Source organism: Mycetomoellerius zeteki, unplaced genomic scaffold (genome assembly GCF_001594055.1).
Source record: "Mycetomoellerius zeteki isolate Tzet28-1 unplaced genomic scaffold, Tzet1.0 scaffold323, whole genome shotgun sequence".
Lineage (NCBI taxonomy): Eukaryota > Metazoa > Arthropoda > Insecta > Hymenoptera > Formicidae > Mycetomoellerius > Mycetomoellerius zeteki.
The window spans coordinates 172,982-192,869 of record NW_017257309.1 but is presented as its reverse complement, the minus strand read 5'-3'; the positions used below and the strand labels follow the sequence as shown (position 1 = coordinate 192,869).

The window sequence follows — 19,888 nt, the reverse complement described above, 5'->3', positions numbered from 1 at the left end:
GATAAATTTAAAAACATAATACATATGCAAACTATATTTATATTTTATTTTTATAGATATTACGATGTTTTCATAAACGCAAAGTGAAAGCTGAAGTTTTTGAGCGGTGATTATACATATTAAAATCTAGATTTTCGATATTGTAAATTAGTCTATAACTTCTAGATGGCGAACATCTTAAAAATACATAAAGTCTAAAAAATAATATATCAATATTGTGTTGCACACATGAAGACATATGTGCACGCACGCATATAGGTACTCGCATAGACTCTGTATTGTAAACGCTCAGAAAGACTTTACTCATAAGTGAAACAGAAGAATCCCCTTTTTCCTTGTGTAACTTCCGTACGAGAGAGTAAATTTCACAAGAGAATTTCGCACGAATGCCATGACGCAGTTAAATCACGCCGCCTTGTTGCCTCGTCATGAGCCTTTTATGCTGTCATGTTACAGCGACGATGTAGCGAAGTAATGCAATGAGAAGACGCACTTTTTGTGGTAGTACAACCGCCTTTTCTTATAAATACCCACCTATCAAAAAACGATCTGACGTCTAAATTATATATTAAACCATTGCACATCCAACAAGGAATACTTCCTTATAGTTATTAAATAATATTCATTCAGATATTAGGTGCTGTATCGAGGATGACGTGAAGAGAAATAATTACATCCTTGAGATCGATCGTTGCGCCACACTTAGCAATGGATCGATCTGTGCAATATAAGGCAAGCTACGAAAGAGGAACTAATCGGCTTTTAACATAACGTCATACTTAAACTAAAAACTATATAGCGCTTACCTTAAACGACATTAGTCGTACTCTTCACTTTGAAAACGTCTTAATACATAAATAATGACAAAGAACATTAAATCTCAACGGCTTTCATGCGAGCAGTCATCCTTCTTCCACGCGAGTGACCTACTTTTACATTATTATTTACACATTATCAGAGATGGCGTCACGAAATATAAAATCGTTGTACGTAACTCTTCAAAATTTTGTCAAATGTGAAACGCAATATCCGACGAGCATGATAAAAACTATCTAATATATTCTGTATTCTTTCTCATTTAATAGCCGGTACAGAGAGAAAGAGAGAGAGAGCTTGCAGATTTTAAAATGATTATACGGCTTACAAATGGTGTGTTTCATGGAAAACAATCCAATACACTTCGTATTTTATTTCCGTAAATAACATTGTTTGTATTTCTTATTCAAGAGATGTTGAATATCAAAGAACACCGACGAATAATTAAATTGAACGTATCCAGAGTAGTATTTTTGTCTTGTAATAAATAAAACTCTTCAAAAACATTTTATTTTTTAATATACCTTTTATATTCATATCGCATAATGAAACGTACGTGGCATGCATATAACATTTTTTAATCGACTAATAGATAGAATTAATCAGTCGTAAACATTATATGCAAATGACAATCATACAATATAATGTAAAATAAATATAATATGAGAGAAATAATAGATATATTCTTTCTTATATAATATATAGTAATATATAGTACACCCCCAGAGAAAGGTTTCTTTCATTCAAAGAAATGTTTCTTTGCTATATGCACAGAGAGAAAAATGTTTTGTATTTGTAACTATAATTATATATTACTATAATTATGATTATTACTGCTATAATAATAATAATAATAGTAACTATGTATATAGTTCCAGCAACAAATGTATATAATAGGCAACCTAAAATGACTATAATTATAGTTGTTATAACCATAAAATAGTTAAAATTACCAGAAAAATGGTTCAAGTGACTATAATTTTATAGTTATATTTTGGGACAACCATATTTTTTTATGGTTATAACAACTATAATTATAGTCATTTTAGGTTGCCAATTATATACATTTGTTGCTGGAACTATATATATATAGTTACTGTTATTATTGTTATAGCAGTAATAATCATAATTATAGTAATATATAATTATAGTTACAAATACCAAACATTTTTCTCTCTGTGCGGTTAAAGAAAAAATTTCTTTGATTTGAAAATAAATTTTTTAAATTAAAAAGTTTATTTGATTTTAAAAAATTATATTCAAATTAAAGAAATTTTTTCTTTAACCGTATAAGCAAAGAAACATTTCTTTGAATCGAAGAAATCTTTCTCTGGGTGTATAGACATTTTTATTAGTATAGGTATACAATACTTTAGTACATTTATTGTTGACAATAAGGCAATCGTCGGAACTATTCCTTACCGATTTTTATGGACTTTACAGTTATAAAATCCATCAAAATCGGTGAAGACACATACGTTGTAGAGCATCAAAAAATATTAAACTTATAGTTTTTATCTGCTTATCTCAGATATTGAAAAAACTTCTTGAACTGATTTCTTTCATTTTTTTTCAGTGAATATCTTTCAACATTTTCGAAAAATATGAATTATTATTAAGAATATGAAATACTAAAAAACTTTTGTATAAAACATTTTTTTCGTATTCAAATCCTCATGGTTTCGAAGATATTCGCTGAAGATGAAAAAAAATTGTTATTTTCAAGGGATTGTTTAAGCTCCTAAACCTTGAGATAAACAACATTTCTTGATATTCTACAATATATCCAAAGCCCATCAAAATCGATGAGAGACAATGTTGCGGATTTTTTGTAAAAGATAAATCATTTTTATCGTTCTTTTTAAAGTTTGTATGTGCTAATAAACTCACATAATAATTCAATTTATGAATAAGTTATTACACAATATAATCACTTAGAATTAATTCCTTACAAAAAATTGTTTTACACAGTTTTATACTGTCAGATACAATTTTATTGCTAACATCACGTTTGATCCAACCATAAATTTCAAATTTTACATCGATATCATCCACCATCAAGCCTTGATGAATCAGGCTTTGCCGAAGCGGACCAGAGTCAAATAGGACCGATGCCGTCAAGTGATTCATGAGAGAAACGCGTATTGGATACCAGAGCGAACGAAAGGTCAAAGCTCGAATAGCGTATCGCGCGTGCATTTAAGTATGCAAAGGATCCGCGTAAGGGATGAAATGGCTTGTGAAGAAGCTGTGCGGGTCGCCGAGCGAACGACCAGACGAGGAATGAACGCAGACGCCGGGATGCGAAGATACGAAGAGATTGCGGAATGTGGAATGTGGCACCGCGGCTTGGAGGTCGGGGGAACGAGGTCGTGGGAGGTTGTACGTAGACTCTCTGGGGCGAGATCTTCTGAATTATTCATTCTGAGAGCGATGCGGGAGAAAAAAATGACTACGATGGAACTCGCGCAATCAAAAGACCGACGCTCCGTTAATTCGCGTTTCGCACCCCCTTCTCCATTTTGCACGTGCCACTCACGAAAGGGCGGGATGGTTAATCATCGCATATACTACCTATGCAATGTTACAGAAACGGTAGAGACGAATCAAGGAAGGCGACATGTGAAGCGGTCGTGACTCTAGCCTCGGAAATTGGAAACTGTCCCACGAACGGAATAACGAATGCCTGCGCTTTGGGCGCCCCTGATGGAAAGTAAACATCACTGTGAGATGCTACACGTTACGTCAACAGAACGTACGCGATGAAATGCGAATTTAAATAATGGCCGCAAGGAGATGACGAGGACATTGTCGAAAAATTTCACGGTATTGTTAAAAAAGGCAACTGCCAGGTGATGGATGACGCAGAATCAGAAAAACAAGAAAATTTCAAGAATATGCAAATAAATCTACTGCAGTTATTACGACTTATTACCAATATGCCAACACCAGAACATAACTTTTAAGATTCTTTTAAATGCTAACTCCATCCAGCGAAAGAGATACGAATTTTTTTAATATATTACATCTTTAAACTCGTAAATTACAAAGTTAGGCATTATAGACAATGTTGAATGCTCTGGGAAAAAATTGGTATTAAACTAATCGCGTAAAGTGGCCTTTCATTGGAGACATCGCGGAAAACACTTCACTTTATGCGACGTTTCACTAAAGCGACCCGGTTGCATATTTTAAAAGTATTAGAGACAGAAAATAAATGTTAGCGAGAAAAGCGTTTCAAAGTCTGGAGATCATTATATCAATATTTTAAAAAGAAATTAAATATATTATATTCTACAATTTAATACATACAAAATAATTATTAATGTTATACATACAAAAAAATATCGATACTGATTAACTTTTTTAATAATTAATACTCTTTTCTAGGAGTATTTCGTACGTTATCTTATTATAATAAAGAAACATTTCAATTTTTAATTTTATGTTGTTTTTGTTTTACGAATAATTGTAAATAGAAAGTCAGAATGCAAACATGTGTCATCAAACTGATCTTTATTTCACAATTAATCGTTTCCAGCAGAATTATTTTCTTTTTACATGTGCTAAATATTTCTACCTTTATACGATTATGTTGTGTATCAGAGCATGATTACGTATATATTCGTATTGCTATTAATGGTGAATGTTGGTGATGTTTCATGGCTGAAAAAATAAAAGAAATCTCATGTTCTTTTTTCCGACATTAGTGGCACCATTCATTTCCGAGACAAAGTTTGTTTATCTGATAACTTCCGCGATCGTTCGACGGCTGTCGTTATATTGAATATTTCATGAAGTCAACGTTGTTGCATTTATGATAATTGAAAGTACCATCGACAGACGAGACTTTGAATTTAATATACGTAATACTTACCATTTTAATGAGTATTCAAATATCTATTCTGATAATATTACTATAGAAAATAATAATAAAAGTTTAACAATGATATTGTTCGTAAAAATTTTCTACAAATTAGATAGTCCCAAATATCTAGTATATATTATGCATTCTTAATTATAATTTTTTTACTTTTATTAAGCGTTATAGAAAGAGTAATCTAAGAAAAGAGAAAAAGTAATTTAAGAAGAGAAAACAAAGAAAATACATTATGCAATTAAAAAGAATTCTATAGTGATTACTAGGACATCTTTTCCCATCTTGAACGGTTTTCCCCTAAGGGCATAAAAACCTGTAATTCTGGATAACGGTGGGCTCTACAAAAGGAAGAACAAGGATATCTCGACAGTCGTGTCTAACCGCTACGAATCTAAAGAGCAAAGTTTTCGTCCGGCGAATTCAATCCTATTTCTCTTGTTCCACGTCATCCGTGGAAAGCTGAAATATTCATGACAATTAAAAAGAAACTTCGAATAGGGAATTCAGTCGACGTGTTTTACAGCTTCATCCCGTTGCATTCGCGACTCCAGCATTTTGTGTCTGCTACTTCACACAGTTTCGTACGGTGTGTACTTCCGGCTAATTTAATCTTCGAGCACAAAGTCGGACGATCATGAACAGAGAACAGTGAAGCGAGAAGACTCAAAACTAAACCTCTCCACAGTTGAGCCTCGAGGTGGATACTGGATAGACGACAAACTCAATTGTCACAGCCCGTAATCCAGGAATTTCATCTCGCACATAATTAATCTCAACAGTTACGCCACCAACAAGTAATTCCTACTGGCTCGACCGCTAGGTATTTGGTACGAGCCATTACGAAAGCCAATGCTACAATGTTCCACACTACTGTCCGCTACCTCCGCCACAAACTGGAGGTTTCCTCTCCTTCCGGAGTGGCCACGCGTTTCCGTGTACACGAAACAACGACGCCATCCTGTTCGTCTTTAGGCGTCTGCATTGCCGCATGCCGTGCCAAGATAGCTCGCTGACGACCACGTTGCGTGAAATTGCACTGAACAAAGATTCACGTAATTCGATAGCTTTTAACGCCAAAAAACATTTGAAGCTCCTGTTTGGTCATATACTGATATAATCGAATAATATATATGCGAATATCGTGTGAAACTGTTTAATTTACAAATATTTTTTGATAATTAAAACTGAAATGCATTTAGCGTTCTTATCGCTGGAGAATAAAATACAATCAGTGGCACAAAAGCGTCACGCCATCAGCAGTTCTCTGAAAGAATCTAGTATATTAAAAATTAAAGTTATATTTTAAAAGTACATTATTATGCGTTAAAATACATTTACTTACAATTAGTATGATATTCAATCATTATTATTATTGATTATATCTGTCGTTGAGCTTTCCACGAGATTTTCGACTAGAGTCTGAAATAAGAACCTCCAAATCTTCCGAATGTACGAAGATAACTGTTTTAAAATAAATATTTGTTTTTCTTCATCTTCATTATTGATTAGATATTTTCATATTTCGAATTTGTATCCAGAGATTAAGAAAGCTGGCTTACCGTGACATCATTTTTATATAATTTGTGAAGATTTCGTAAAAAGCACGTTTCGGAAAGTATAAAAACAAGCTATAATCAATAATTATGTGATTGGACATCACACTAATAATTTTAGTACAACAAAGTTTTAAAATATAATTTTTTTTTTAATATACTCTAAGTTTCTTTCGAAAAAAACTACTAACAACGCTTTTGTGCCACTGACCGTATAATAAACTTGATGACAAAATTAATGTGTTATAATTATCTTAAAAAGTACCTTATATAAAAATTTACTCATTCCGCGTTCGCGAAAGCTACCGGGATACCCGACCGCGTGCATCGTGCTCATTTAATAGTTAGAACCCGGGGGTATCCATTAGAAGATCCTTAGTTCGCTTGGAAACTTGAAGCAGTATCTCTTGCTCGTATATAACTCGCAGGGAAAGCGGCTTACTATCGGCGCCCTTGGATATAAAGCCGAAGTTTCCTCTCTTCTCCGAGGGATTTTCTAAGCTTTAGGACATGCACTAGGCGGCACTCTGTAAACGATCGCCATGCGCCTCGTGCGCCATATTAATAGGGCCGTCTACATAGGCAACTTAATATTGGACACGCGGCACGCGATCCCGGGCGCGATCCTTAGAAGTAGAAACGATTTATGACCGCGGACGGCAAAGGATTTGTAAATAGAATCTCGCTCAAAACGAGTGTACTCGGAGGACGCGCGTGCGTGCTCCGCATAAACGGCAGTCGTGCGCGCTGTGCAAAGAACTCAACTAACTTCCGTTTTTATGAAAATATTAATCTGCACGGCATAATCTACTCGGTCATACAAATATGTACTACAAACCTGGTATACCACTATAAACGTGGAAAAGAACCGTAGGAGTAAGATTTTTCTTCATTACGTTCCCCAACAAGTTTCAATGAAATTTAATAAAAATACCCAAGAGAATTGACTTTGGCAGCGCTCCCGTTCTGAGAGAGAGAGAGAGAGACTCTCTCTTCGGAAAATTCTTTTCAATTAACTACAAGTATTAGGTACATTCAATTAAAGAAAAATATTGAGTGCAAATAAAAAAGTTTTGGAAAGAAATACATGTTTCATTTTTTTTAGTAGTTGAGAATGCTAGCAGCAAAAAATTGATACGAAATGATAGATAGACAAATTTAAAGTCAAGCAATCTACTCTGCAAATTTAAATACAATCAACGTACAGAGAACATTGCTATTAGGTGAGCTCCTTCTGGGTTGCGTCTAAATTAGTGAGCAACAATCGATTCTCTAGAGATAAAGTTCCTGAAGGATACTTCGACAGTAGCCGTAGGCGAACGTTCGAAAACCAACCGCAGAAATTTCAGACGGTCTGTAACTGACGATGAGATGTAACTGCCGAAATAACCGCTCGAGTGATTTGTACGAGCAGCGCGTAGGCGTCTACGTTTCGCGTAGCGTTGCGCATTACCGGATTGTTTGCCATGCATTTCCAACGGTCCGTCTTGTCTGTCGGAAGTTCCGCTGGTCGACGTGACCTCGACGCAGTTCGATGCATAATGCGCGACAGCAGAAATTCCGCTATGAGCATTTGCGTACGTAAACGCCGCGGGCATCTGTAGCGATTATCGCGAAAGCGCGCTACAATTATCATGAGTGTAGAGTTCGTAATGCGATGTTAAAAATATCTTTGAGTCACGATGACACTTCTCGAACCTGAATCGACAGTGATATTACATTTTCCCGAAATGGATAACGGATTTAGTGGAAGGAAAGTGCAACCAGAAGTTCTCACAAAAAGTAGATTCATATTCCGTTTGTAGGAAGGAAAACCGAGTTCGGTGGAGAAAATAAAATCTGTCCTAACCATAGCGACACCCGTTGTATTTGGAGCAGTAACTCCCTTCTCGTTGTAACTTCCTCCTTCCTGAACTCGCAACCCGTCCCCGCACGCTATTCCGCTACTCTTCTCGTTTCCGCATAACTTCACCACTGCGCGTGCTAAGTTACTGTACTCTATACCAATCGGCAAACCGAGCAAACCTTAACGTGCGATACATTTTGAACGAATTCCTCAAACAGAAATTTTGAAATTTAGTGCATGGACGCGTGCGTTCAAATCTCATTAACCATCGAGAAATCGCACGTCGGATTCTGGTTCTCCAGACGCCGAGAACGACGCGCAACATTGGTATCGATATAAGCAAAGGGGATAACGCGAAAGGGGTTGGTGCAGCGGAATGTACATCGTAGTGCAACGGTGTCGCGGCCTGGGAAACGCTGTTGTCCCGGTGCATCCCACGTTACGGTTGCAATCGAGCTGGCAGGTACTGCGGGCGAGTGTCAAGGGAACACGCCGCGCGACCGTCGTGCAATCAGGCACACCACAGTCCGCTGTGTGATGCAACGGAAGTGAAGGAGGGTACCTATACCTTTACCGTGTTGCCGTGGGACTTGACGCGCGGCGAATATAAGCAGCAACCAGCTTCGAGCTCACGAAGAAAGGCGCCTTAGCATCGCGACTGTACAAAATATTTTTTAATCAAAATAAGTACTCTTATTTAAAGGAAGATATACACATAAAATTATTATAATTTACACTAAAAATATTATAATTTTTAATATAAAATAGTAAAATGTACAATATGTCTTATTCTTCGATATAACTTAAAAAGATTTGTTAAACGTTCAATATTACAAAGATTTAAATAATAATGTTTAATATATAATTCACATTAAAATATATATTTCATGTCCGACCTTCGTTTTTGCCAAGGATTCTACGTTAAATTCCTACCTATAATAAATTGTGGTACAGGTGAAGTAAACGTCTTGCTGCAACGGACTTGCGCTCGTTTTGGATCCTAAAACACTGCATTCAGGCGCAACGTAAATTCTACGAGAACGTAGAAGCACGAGAAATCCCCGACGAATGTACATAGATTATTAAGGTAAAGCTAGATTTAAAGCGCATTTAGTCGTTTTGGAGAACGTCAACCCGCCATCCCTATTTCATCTAATTTCCTATATTTTCCTTCGTATTACAATTACGACTTCTGCAAATACTCTTGGTCATTATTACACAATAACATATAGTTTTCGAATGCTACGTGGTTAGAATTAACGCAGAGTTTGTCGTCATGAAGTTGAAAAGAATCTACATTAAATTCTATTTGGATGGCGTTAACTTCCTCTTACGGGTAACGAAACAGTTTGCAAGTTTTGTCAAGCCACTCTAGCAATGCACGATTTACACGTGCACCACTATTGCACTTTCCCCTAGGTAACAGAAGTACGTAACGCGCTACAAATTGGCTACTACCCTCTGCCTTGCTCAAGCACTACCGGGACTTGCGCCATAAGTCACCGTACTCGTTTCTCGCTTCGCCCTCACCTTGGGACGAATCGCATCTCGAATTCAATTTCACGAAATGGTCATTACGTTACAAATTTCTAAGTGTTTTCGTAAAACTATTGGAACGTAAAGCACTGAAGAAGCCAATTTTAATTCCCATTTTGCCAACAGCGTTACTCTTAATTAATAAATCCCCGACAAGAAATTTCAATAACGTTCGATACTGATTTAGCTTGCTTTATTAAAAAAAAAAGTATCTTTATCCATAAATTCGCATATAGAGGGCCAACTCTTGAAGAAGGATTAATCGGTAGTCAATACATTAAAAATTTAATTACGGTTAATACAAAATTAATGAAGCGGACGAACGTTGGAAAAAAAACTCTTGCTATAACTTTACTTTCCGTCAGTTATAGCGGAATCGAATCGCTCTTAAAATCTTATTACTATGTCTCAAAGATCTTTGCACTCTCAAGCACTGAATTTTAGTAAACGATCATGCGCAAAGATATTTCACTCGAAATTCCCTCGAGTACAATTTTCCAAAGAAAATATAATCTACGTAATTTATAGAAATAAAAATCGGAAACGGATTGCATTATTGGCTAAATTATAGGAATAAATGAACATTTGCAATAATCTTGATTAAAAATTGATAAAACGCATCGTCATTATAAATTACTTTGCTGGACACGTTCTTAACTCAGATCATTAGCAAGTAAAAATCAACATCATTCAATTCATTAGTTATAATATGCAATGCTAGAAATTCTGGCACACCTTCTGTACATTTCCTTAATGTATGTAGGTATATGTTTATATTCTCTATATCGCTATAATTTAACATACGGAACATGGCTGCATTCCATTGGCGGTAGACAACCGCGAATAGACTCTACCGGACAACGGAAGGCCTGAATTAGGTGCATGACAAATCGCTGTGCATGGATAATTTATCTGTTAACATAATGCTGTCTGCCAGTGCTGAGTATAGCGAAACAGCCTGTCTAATTATAATTTACGAAATGGATGCATGATATTATACGCAAAAATGAAAACGATGAAAATTATGAGTATACAAAATTTACACCTATCGTTGCAATTATATTGTTTAGATAATGTAATTAAAGAACAGGAGCAAACATTAAAAAACTGATATTTATTTCACGTTACTTGATAGAAGACTATACAAATTTTAAAATATACTAATGTAATAGTTCTTTCTATTCAATATATATCTAATAAATAGAAATTAATATTATACTGTATTCTATCATAATAATTTTTATTATTAATTTATATGCAAAAGAAGTAGCAGGTTTTGAACATTCACTCCTCAAATATAGATTACTTACTCGGGCCAGATACGACGGATGTTGAATTGATGAAACGTCAAAACAACAATTTCATCTGGATGACCAATGAATGTGTACAGAAGACAATCGATATTCGGTGGATATCGTTTTGGAAAATCAGGAGATGTAAAAGTGCCACCCTGAGGTCTGTCCGAGCTGCTGTATACAACACAAGAACAACCTGTAAAAAAAAAGAATGTCATGTAGACGTCGTATATGACAAACAAAAAAGTTAGGAAAAATAACACAATACATATAGAAAGATGAAGTAACGGAAAATTTCAACAATATTTGACAGCGTCGAATCGTATCAACACTGCAAGCTTTGTCAGGTGTGTCTCGTCTCGAACGATTTTAATGTAGAGATATCGGGTCTTGTCGATAATGAAATTCACCATCTGACATTGCTTGCAAGATGAGGGACGAGGGCTTGCAAGAGAAAAGTTTTCTTATTTTCAAAATGAAGTTGTCGGCCCTCGCATCGATCTAACGTCTTCGCTTTCGTGCTACCAGCCGTGTCGAATGCCAAACTCAAAGAATTAAATTAAAGTTTGACTTTTCGGGGAGAAAAAACTCTATGGAGAAGCACATAATAATTCATGTGGTAAACGTCATCTTCGACAACGAGTCAGTCATACAGTTAAAAATAAGCAATTAAATAAATTCTTAACGATACATGGCATCGCAACCATTTTTCGAACAGTTTGTACGTGATCCGCATCGACACGATATAGAAACGACAAGACATAAATTTACTCCAAATGTATCCGGCAGATCAGACGGCGAATGATTAAGCAAGCCGATAATTTATAGAGGAGTCGTTGGAAAGGCCGACATAGCTCCTATTATCCGAGAAGCCGTGACTCGCACAACTGGGAATTGCGAAAATTTAATTTCCTGTTTTTCAATTAACTTTTACGTTAGTCGGGCACAACGGGTCTTCTCGGCGAGCAGACACACAGGAGAATGCAAAGACCCGTCGTATCTATGGTTAAATAATGGCATGACACTTGAGTTATACCGCCGGTACAAAAGCCAGAACATTCTCGACCAGTTTTATGCTTTGGGGACCCCATTGTATCCCGTAACTCGCCGTAATGCGCAGGGAGTGATTCTCTTTTTTTATTTCACAGAGGTATGTGTACCGAGCTGTGTAATATACCGGTTTATTGTGCGCCCATTGTTGTAGAAAATAAAGCGATTCAGGGTGTAGAGCCGACTGTATAGGCAAGAAGTTGAAATTCGACTGTGGTGCAAATACTATGAGACTTTCAGCACTCATAAAAAAAGCGAGTCATTTCGCAATCTTCTTAAAAAAAGAATAACGTTCAAGTCTTTCGAAAATTACATATTATATTTCATTTTGTTTACTTTATATATTTTAATAAAATTTAATTCATATAAAACAATAAGAAGAATTAGGATTTGTATCCTATTACGAAAAGAGAGAAACATATTGTATGTATATAATATATTCGAATATGACGAAACTTCAATGTGAAATTTCAATGTGAAATATAGTAAAATAATATAAATTTGTTGTAATATAATATCTTTTATAGATAATAATATGGCAGAACGCAAAATCGTGCTAATGAGAAGAGAAATGTGAATCATTATGTAGTATCACGTTAATGCGAATACAATCATTTATCCAAGATAATATCACCAATGCTACCCTCACGATTCGTCTCTGTCGGTGCGCTAGTGCTTTGCAATGATTATTCTGGCTGAAACGATCCATTAGCGAGCATTTGTTCGGTACGGCAAGACTAATGCAAACAAAGCAATTTATAAGGATAGTGACGCAATTAATCAGTCTTTCGAAAAAGCGAGACACAAAGGGAAGGAAGTTGTGCGCCAAAGAAAGAACATATCGCGTTTCGCGCGTAGCGAATTAATAGCTCTACGAGTCACAAGTTAGAAAAGGGTCTTTAGTAAATTAGCAAAAACAATATGTTCTTTCTGTTTCTTTCTCCTCTCTTTCTGATATTCTATCCATCTCTTCACTATAGCAATCATTTTTTTAATCTTTCATTATCCTACTTTTCTTCTTTCTATATACTATCTTTTGTTCTTATTTTATTTTTCATCAACCTGCTTTCGTTACCATATCGTTATACAAAAGTTTTTACAACTGGAAAGACACCCAAGACCTGTCGTGCAGAAAGTATCAGTGATACTCGAACTTATTTGTCTTATTATCCTCGTAACGCTGTGACATTTGCAATTTTTTAGTGCCTAACATCGATGCTATTCATTTCGCTTTTGTACTACTTATGTATACAAATGTTTTAGTAAGTATTATGTGTAGATAAACAGAATTTCATTATTTATCTATATTTCCTATTATTAAAATGATATTCCTATTATTAAAATTAATTTCCTCTATTATTAAAATGCTTTAAATAAAAATTCTCGCGTTATAAAAAGATATTAAATTATTTTTGTTGTAATAATTAAAAATTGATTCCAAACAATGAAAGAGAAAAATCGAAATAAATCACCGAGCTAAATTAAAATGAATCAATCACTGCTTCCATATTAATAATGTCGCATAGTAGAATGAAAAGTAGAATGTCAGAGACATAAAATTGCTTGCACAGCCACTTCCTCATGACGGAACTGTCCGAGAAACCTAGAGAATATTTTAAATGACAGCAGAACTAATTCTCCTCACATCACATATATGTAAACGTATGTACAATACATGCTGAGAATAGCATGTACCATGTTAAAAACGACTACGACTCTTGGCTGCTGAAGTGGGGCGTCAGGCCGTTCTAAAACACTCGGAGACATCATTGTTCAGTCACGTTCGCTGGCATTGACTCGAACATCCTCAGGTTGCACTCTATTTATAACGTACGAGTACTTTGCGATAGTTACAGAAGAAAGAGTAATAGGCTTTTTTGCAAACGAGGAAAAACGTGCATACAATTAACAGACTTGCAAGTGTATCCGTGTCACGACATAGGAATAATTAGCATGCAGCGATTGTTTGTACGTAGACATGCACAATCTGCATGAATATCGATCAGTCATAATATACATATATGAGATTTATAAAATAAATCGCTCTCACGCGCACATGAATGTCAAGAAGCGTCGTAAAGGATTTATATTTTATACAAAAATAAAAATGATATTTTATAAAAAGACGAAAATGGAAGAGATTATAATAAAAACTATTACTTTTGTCTAATATTATGCACTGTAAAAAAATCAGGAAAATTCAACTCGAATTGACGTAAACCAACTCAATCTCAGAATTAAATATGGCGAACTAACTGTCAGCTTGCGTCAAGAAAAATTTTGACTTCCTTTAATATCTTCCTTGTGTGTGTGTGTGTTAAATAAACATTGAATTTATTTCTATAAAATATTTATAAAATTAACTAAACTATTATTGATAGTAAACGAACATATAATTGTATTGTCAATAAAAATACTTTATGAGCACGATAAAATAAATCTGCAATAGAACAGACTGATTTTAATATTTGACTGAACTGTTCTACAAAGTAACGAGAACTCAATAAATTGTTGATAGTAACAATTTTGAGGTGATCTCTGCTTTGCCTTCGAGTGAAGTAGATTTAATAATTTATTTAATAGGACAATTCATTAAATTTATTTGATCCCGTTACTTTGAAAAATAATTTAATCAATCATTAAAATTTTTTATCATATAGATCCATTGTGATCAGTAGCCACTCTGAAAAAATGTTTATCGCCATGATGTGGCAAGAAGTGCATGAAAATGGTTAATAGTTTGACCATTTAACCATCCTCGCTTTATACAGGTGGATGTCGAATCTCTCTTACGAGTACACGTGCCATCTATTGATAGCTCTACAAAACGCTCTCTCGCTCTAAATCAAAGTGAAGTATCGTCAATAATTTATTGAGTTCGTACTACATTTAAGTCCTGTTACTTTTATATTATATTCATGTTCATTTACTATCAATAATGATATTTAATCAATTTTGTAAATATGCTTATGACTGTACCGCCCCATCATTGCATTACGTAAATAATTAGTTCAATGTACTTTTCTCTATGATTGATTTGATCTCCATGTAGATGCAGATTTATTATTATTACGTAGTTAAATCACCCTTGTAGTAGTTGAATGAATATCTAACATTAATACACTTAACCATATTTCAAATCGGTTAATCATATACTTTGACTAAATTTTTTAATACATTTTACTACATGAAGTTATTCATCTAATTAGTGAAATTATTCAACTAATTAGGTTTTCATTCTTCTTGACTTGATTATACTTCACTTAACTCAAATCGCGCAACCCTCAGATTTAATTGTGTCCACTCAAGTATTTTTTACAGTGTGCCAACAGTATATGTATATATAAGAATTTACACTCTTACTAAATATAAATATCATTCAATGCTTTTATTTTTCCCCCAAGATATACAATCACGTCTATAGAGGATAGATGCATTAAGCCTCTTTAAATTGTCATTATTTGTCAATATATCTAACGTGATCTTTTTCTCGCATGACAGACCGTATTCCCTCAAGCATTATAGTATACTGTGAGAACTCTGACAGGTGATCCGTAAGCTGTGACACGGAGAAGCGTGAAAGGACGTCTTCCCACGACTCTCCGGCTGCCTATACTATTATACAATAGTCACACAAACATCAAAGACATAAGATCAGGATGCCACACTAAGAAGCAATGATATTATTGCCACATCGGAAACAGTAGAAATCACTTAGCACTCAATTCCAGCCGCAAGTTGACTTTTCTGAATTCGGACTAATGCCGCAAGCTGCTGGCAAGATCGGAACTTGGAAGTTTCCGCAAAAGCAAGAGAAACTCTGCATTGCGTCTCATCCACTACTGTTCCATTCATATATATAAGTATATAAATACATATAGCGTCCCCCCCCCCCAAAGTAAGTGCAAGTGTTATCTCGATCGCGAGTATTACAAGTCAAATTCTAAGATAATATTTTTTTAATATTAAAATACCAATAGTTTTCGTTATTGGTGATTAAAGATTAAAGTAGATTGAAGCTTAAAGTAAACTTGACTTTAACAGAATTTTAATTTAAAGTTTAGCTACTAAAATATATATTAAAGTTAAGAAGTTGTGAGAAAGTATGGTAAATCAAATTTTCTCTATAGAATATTCTATTTCGATATAATAGTAAAGCAATCATATCTAATTATAAATAAAATTGTGATATATTTAACACATTCTATATATTCACAATTCTATATACATATATGTATATAGATGTATATATATTAATATCTATATATATATGTATACATCTTTATGTGAATATATCTATATAATCTATATATTCATCATACATTTTGTATGTACAAACATACGTGTTTATATTTCTACATATAGAATGTAGATAAATCTATTTATATACAAATGAAATCTATAGAATTCTTTAGCTATATCTCAGATGTTTCAAGATTCATCGCAATGCAGCAGGCAGTGCGGTGCATCTAGATATCTGCTGAAAGCACGACTACCACTATGCTTAGATCACGCGATTACTTGGTGGACACAGAAAGGCTTCTGCTAAAAGCTGCTGGATAAAGAAATGAGTAGGGAAAAAAATGAAAAACTCAGAAATGAGAAAACATAGAAAGAGGAAGAGCAGAGAGGAGAAAAGCGCACTACGCGTTAAAGAACAACGTTTTCTATGAAACTTTAGTGTATTCTAACTATTTCCGGTTAAAATATTTCAAAGCACAATAGCTCCGTATTCAATTATTATCTTAAAAACGAATCATTTTCAAAAGAAATAGAATGCTGAAAAGCTAATTCTTTCGACGCATCGTCTGTTTGCACTTATTATTGTTAATTTCCCCCTACTACATATGATTTTTTATATGAAGTTGGATTGATCTTTATATTTATATATAACTTTTCATATCTCTTAGGAATTTTGTTATCATAAAGCCAAGTTTCGATGCTATAACATATTGCATATTGTCACCATGATAGCAATGGATCAGAAAAATTTATTATATTATTTTATCTAGTCTTTACACCAGATAAAATATGTCGTAGAAAGTATCGATTTTAAACAAGTTACTGCTATTCCTTTGAGAGCCGATGTCATGAAGAAGACAAAGTTAAGAGAGTACGAAATAAATTGATAATACCTTTAACCCAGACGCCTTTAGCCATCAAATGCTATTTTATGGGATCGTCCTATATTTCAAGTGTGACTGTAAAACGTTTTTATACATATTATTCCTGGATATTTTATCTTCTAGGATAGAACACAATTTAAATATTCACGAGTTATACTGTTCTTGATTCGACAGTTTCTACAGAATACATTTCCCAACAACTTTCATAAAATCTTAGAATATTCGCTAAATCATTATTCTTTATTACTCTTAAATTTTTGGAAAAAGGCAAAAAATCTATATTAAAATGAATACGAATCGTATATATTTAACTTATCAAAATGAAACAATTTTATTCCAATCAAATAAGTATCAAGCAAATATTAAGGATTTCAGTAATAGCCCTATATTTCCGCACTATTCCTATTTTATAGATATGTTAAAAAATTTCTATCGCTTATTCTTCCATGTACACGCATACATTTCCACGTACTACGCTGTGTAGATAACTTCCATTGAATCGAAGGCTGGTCAGTACTGAACACCTTTGCACCGACCGTATCCGCGCTAAATGTTTTCGCTAAACGACTTTTGGCGTGTATTTGTGTCAACACAACACTACGTAATGTCAACAACAGTTGCACATCATCCGCTTGGATATGTTCGCGATTCTTTCAATCATGTCGGAATAACTTTTAAAAGCCGCTTTTATATTTCAATTATTCTTCACACTCGATGTAAAATTTATTGGGAAAAGCTTTCTATATGTTGTTACATTTCTATTTTGTGCATCTATGCAAGGTGCAAGAGAAAAATACGTAAAAATAAAAGTTTTATTGCAAATTAGACTTCAATCTATTTTCCGCTAAATACTAGAATAAAGCTGAATAAATATTAATATGCATACGTGATATGAATTATAGACAATTTTTCATATGTCGAAAACACTGCCTGCATTTTATAAGAATTTATAAGTAATATCATATATAGCAATATATCAATATTATTTTCCAATATTAATCAAATCATGTCGACAAAAAGAAGATAAATAAAAATAATAGAGTTTTTTCCTCATTTCTCAATTCTGTTAACAGCAACGTATGCGCTTTTAGTCACAATATATCGCAACACACTATTACTCACAATCAGTATACCGTGAAAAAAATTGCGTAATCTGAACTATCGGCACTTCTTTATGGATTGTTCCATGCAATACCGATTTGATAGGTCGTGCGATGTACAAGATAGTGGATATCAATCTAGGAGCAGGTGGCCAGAATATTCACAAACAAGCTAGCAAGAATTTATATACAGCCGTACAGTCCCAGCAGTTTTGTTTTATCTACTATTGGCTCGGGGATTTCCACGATATTCGCAGAACAGAATTTTTTTATGGCCACGAGCAGGTATTTATTCATGAATCCGGAATGACAATGTAGCCGCAATGCTTTCTCGTCCCGCGCGATCGAGCTCTCCGTCATGCGGACAAAGGTTATATAACTGTGTTCGTTTTTTTTACTAATGCAAATGTTAAGCCCATTTGAATTGCAGAATGTTGTGCTACACAAACAGGTGTTTAAACATTAATCTTAATATTTTTTATGCACTTTCGCAAGCAACGGATTGCTATTAAGATAACCGGTCTAGCAAATATACCAAAAAAACATTAAAATCGACAAGTGCACTCACTATGTTTAAGTTGGTCATATTGATTCTACCTTACCGAGTTTCCTCCCTTTAGTTAGAAACAAAACATTATGATGAAAAATATAAACTAAGTATAGTGTTGTAAAATATAAATACAGAACTACTAAACTGAATTAGGAAATTAATAACTATCTTTTGATAGTTACAGAGAGCAATTATTTACCTATAAAATATTACATCATGACATTCTGCAGTTTGCTTCACTGACAATAACAGAATGAACAAACTAAGCAATAAATTGCTGCAATCGAGTCAGACAGATAACCTGCACGACTTACCAGTACTATCTGTTGAATTCATCGTGTAATTACACGAACAGCGAATAGATCATATTGGGTACTAGGCCATTTAGAATCTAGTTTCCTTACATTCACGTTTGTACATACTTGAAAATTCATGTATATATGTAAGAATATACATACACAGAATTTAATAAAAATATACAATACACAAAATGTATTATTCCGCTTGAATACTATATCATAGAATCGAAAAAAGAATATTTCCTGATCCAATTTAAAGAGCCGATATATTGTCCTCATCATTGAAATACACACACACATACACACATTACAAATCCTCCATAAGACTTTGTTCCAACGTGATATTCGTATGTATTAAAATTTCGTACAGTAGAAAGCCTGAGTAAAAAAACTTTCACGTAACATCAAAGACACGGTGATATTAACGAAATATTTATAATAATAAAAGCATTGAATGTACAATTTACTTGATATTGTTTTCATAGAGCATCTGCGATAAAAATAAATGGTGACTTATCGCGCCAATTATTCCCGTTTTATACTTTCAACTTCAATTCACTAGGTGTTACACGAATTATCGAAATAGTCATTCGAAAATTAACGAGGTTTCCATTCTCCGATATCGACAATAATTTATATTCAATTTCATACATGTGCATCTCTATACGTTGGCTGTTAAAATTTGTATGGTTGGAATACGTGAATCATACTGACGATACACGGCATTAGTGAAATCGTAATTGAAATATTAATTTATGACGCATAACGACTGCCTAGTAATTAACACGCTCGGTAACCCTGTGTCAACGGATGCGCAATGCATGCATTACGGCGACA

General features: G+C 34.2%; 1 protein-coding gene across 2 annotated transcripts in view; it reads right to left on the bottom strand.

Annotated features, from left to right (window-relative positions):
* Positions 1-19,888, bottom strand: part of Sol1 — a 256,251-nt gene that overhangs the window by 186,769 nt on the left and 49,594 nt on the right. For both annotated transcript variants that reach the window (XM_018451833.1, XM_018451832.1), the window contains exon 3: positions 10,942-11,122. In XM_018451833.1, coding sequence (XP_018307335.1) covers positions 10,942-11,122 — 181 coding nt within the window. The remainder of the gene's footprint in view (positions 1-10,941; positions 11,123-19,888) is intronic.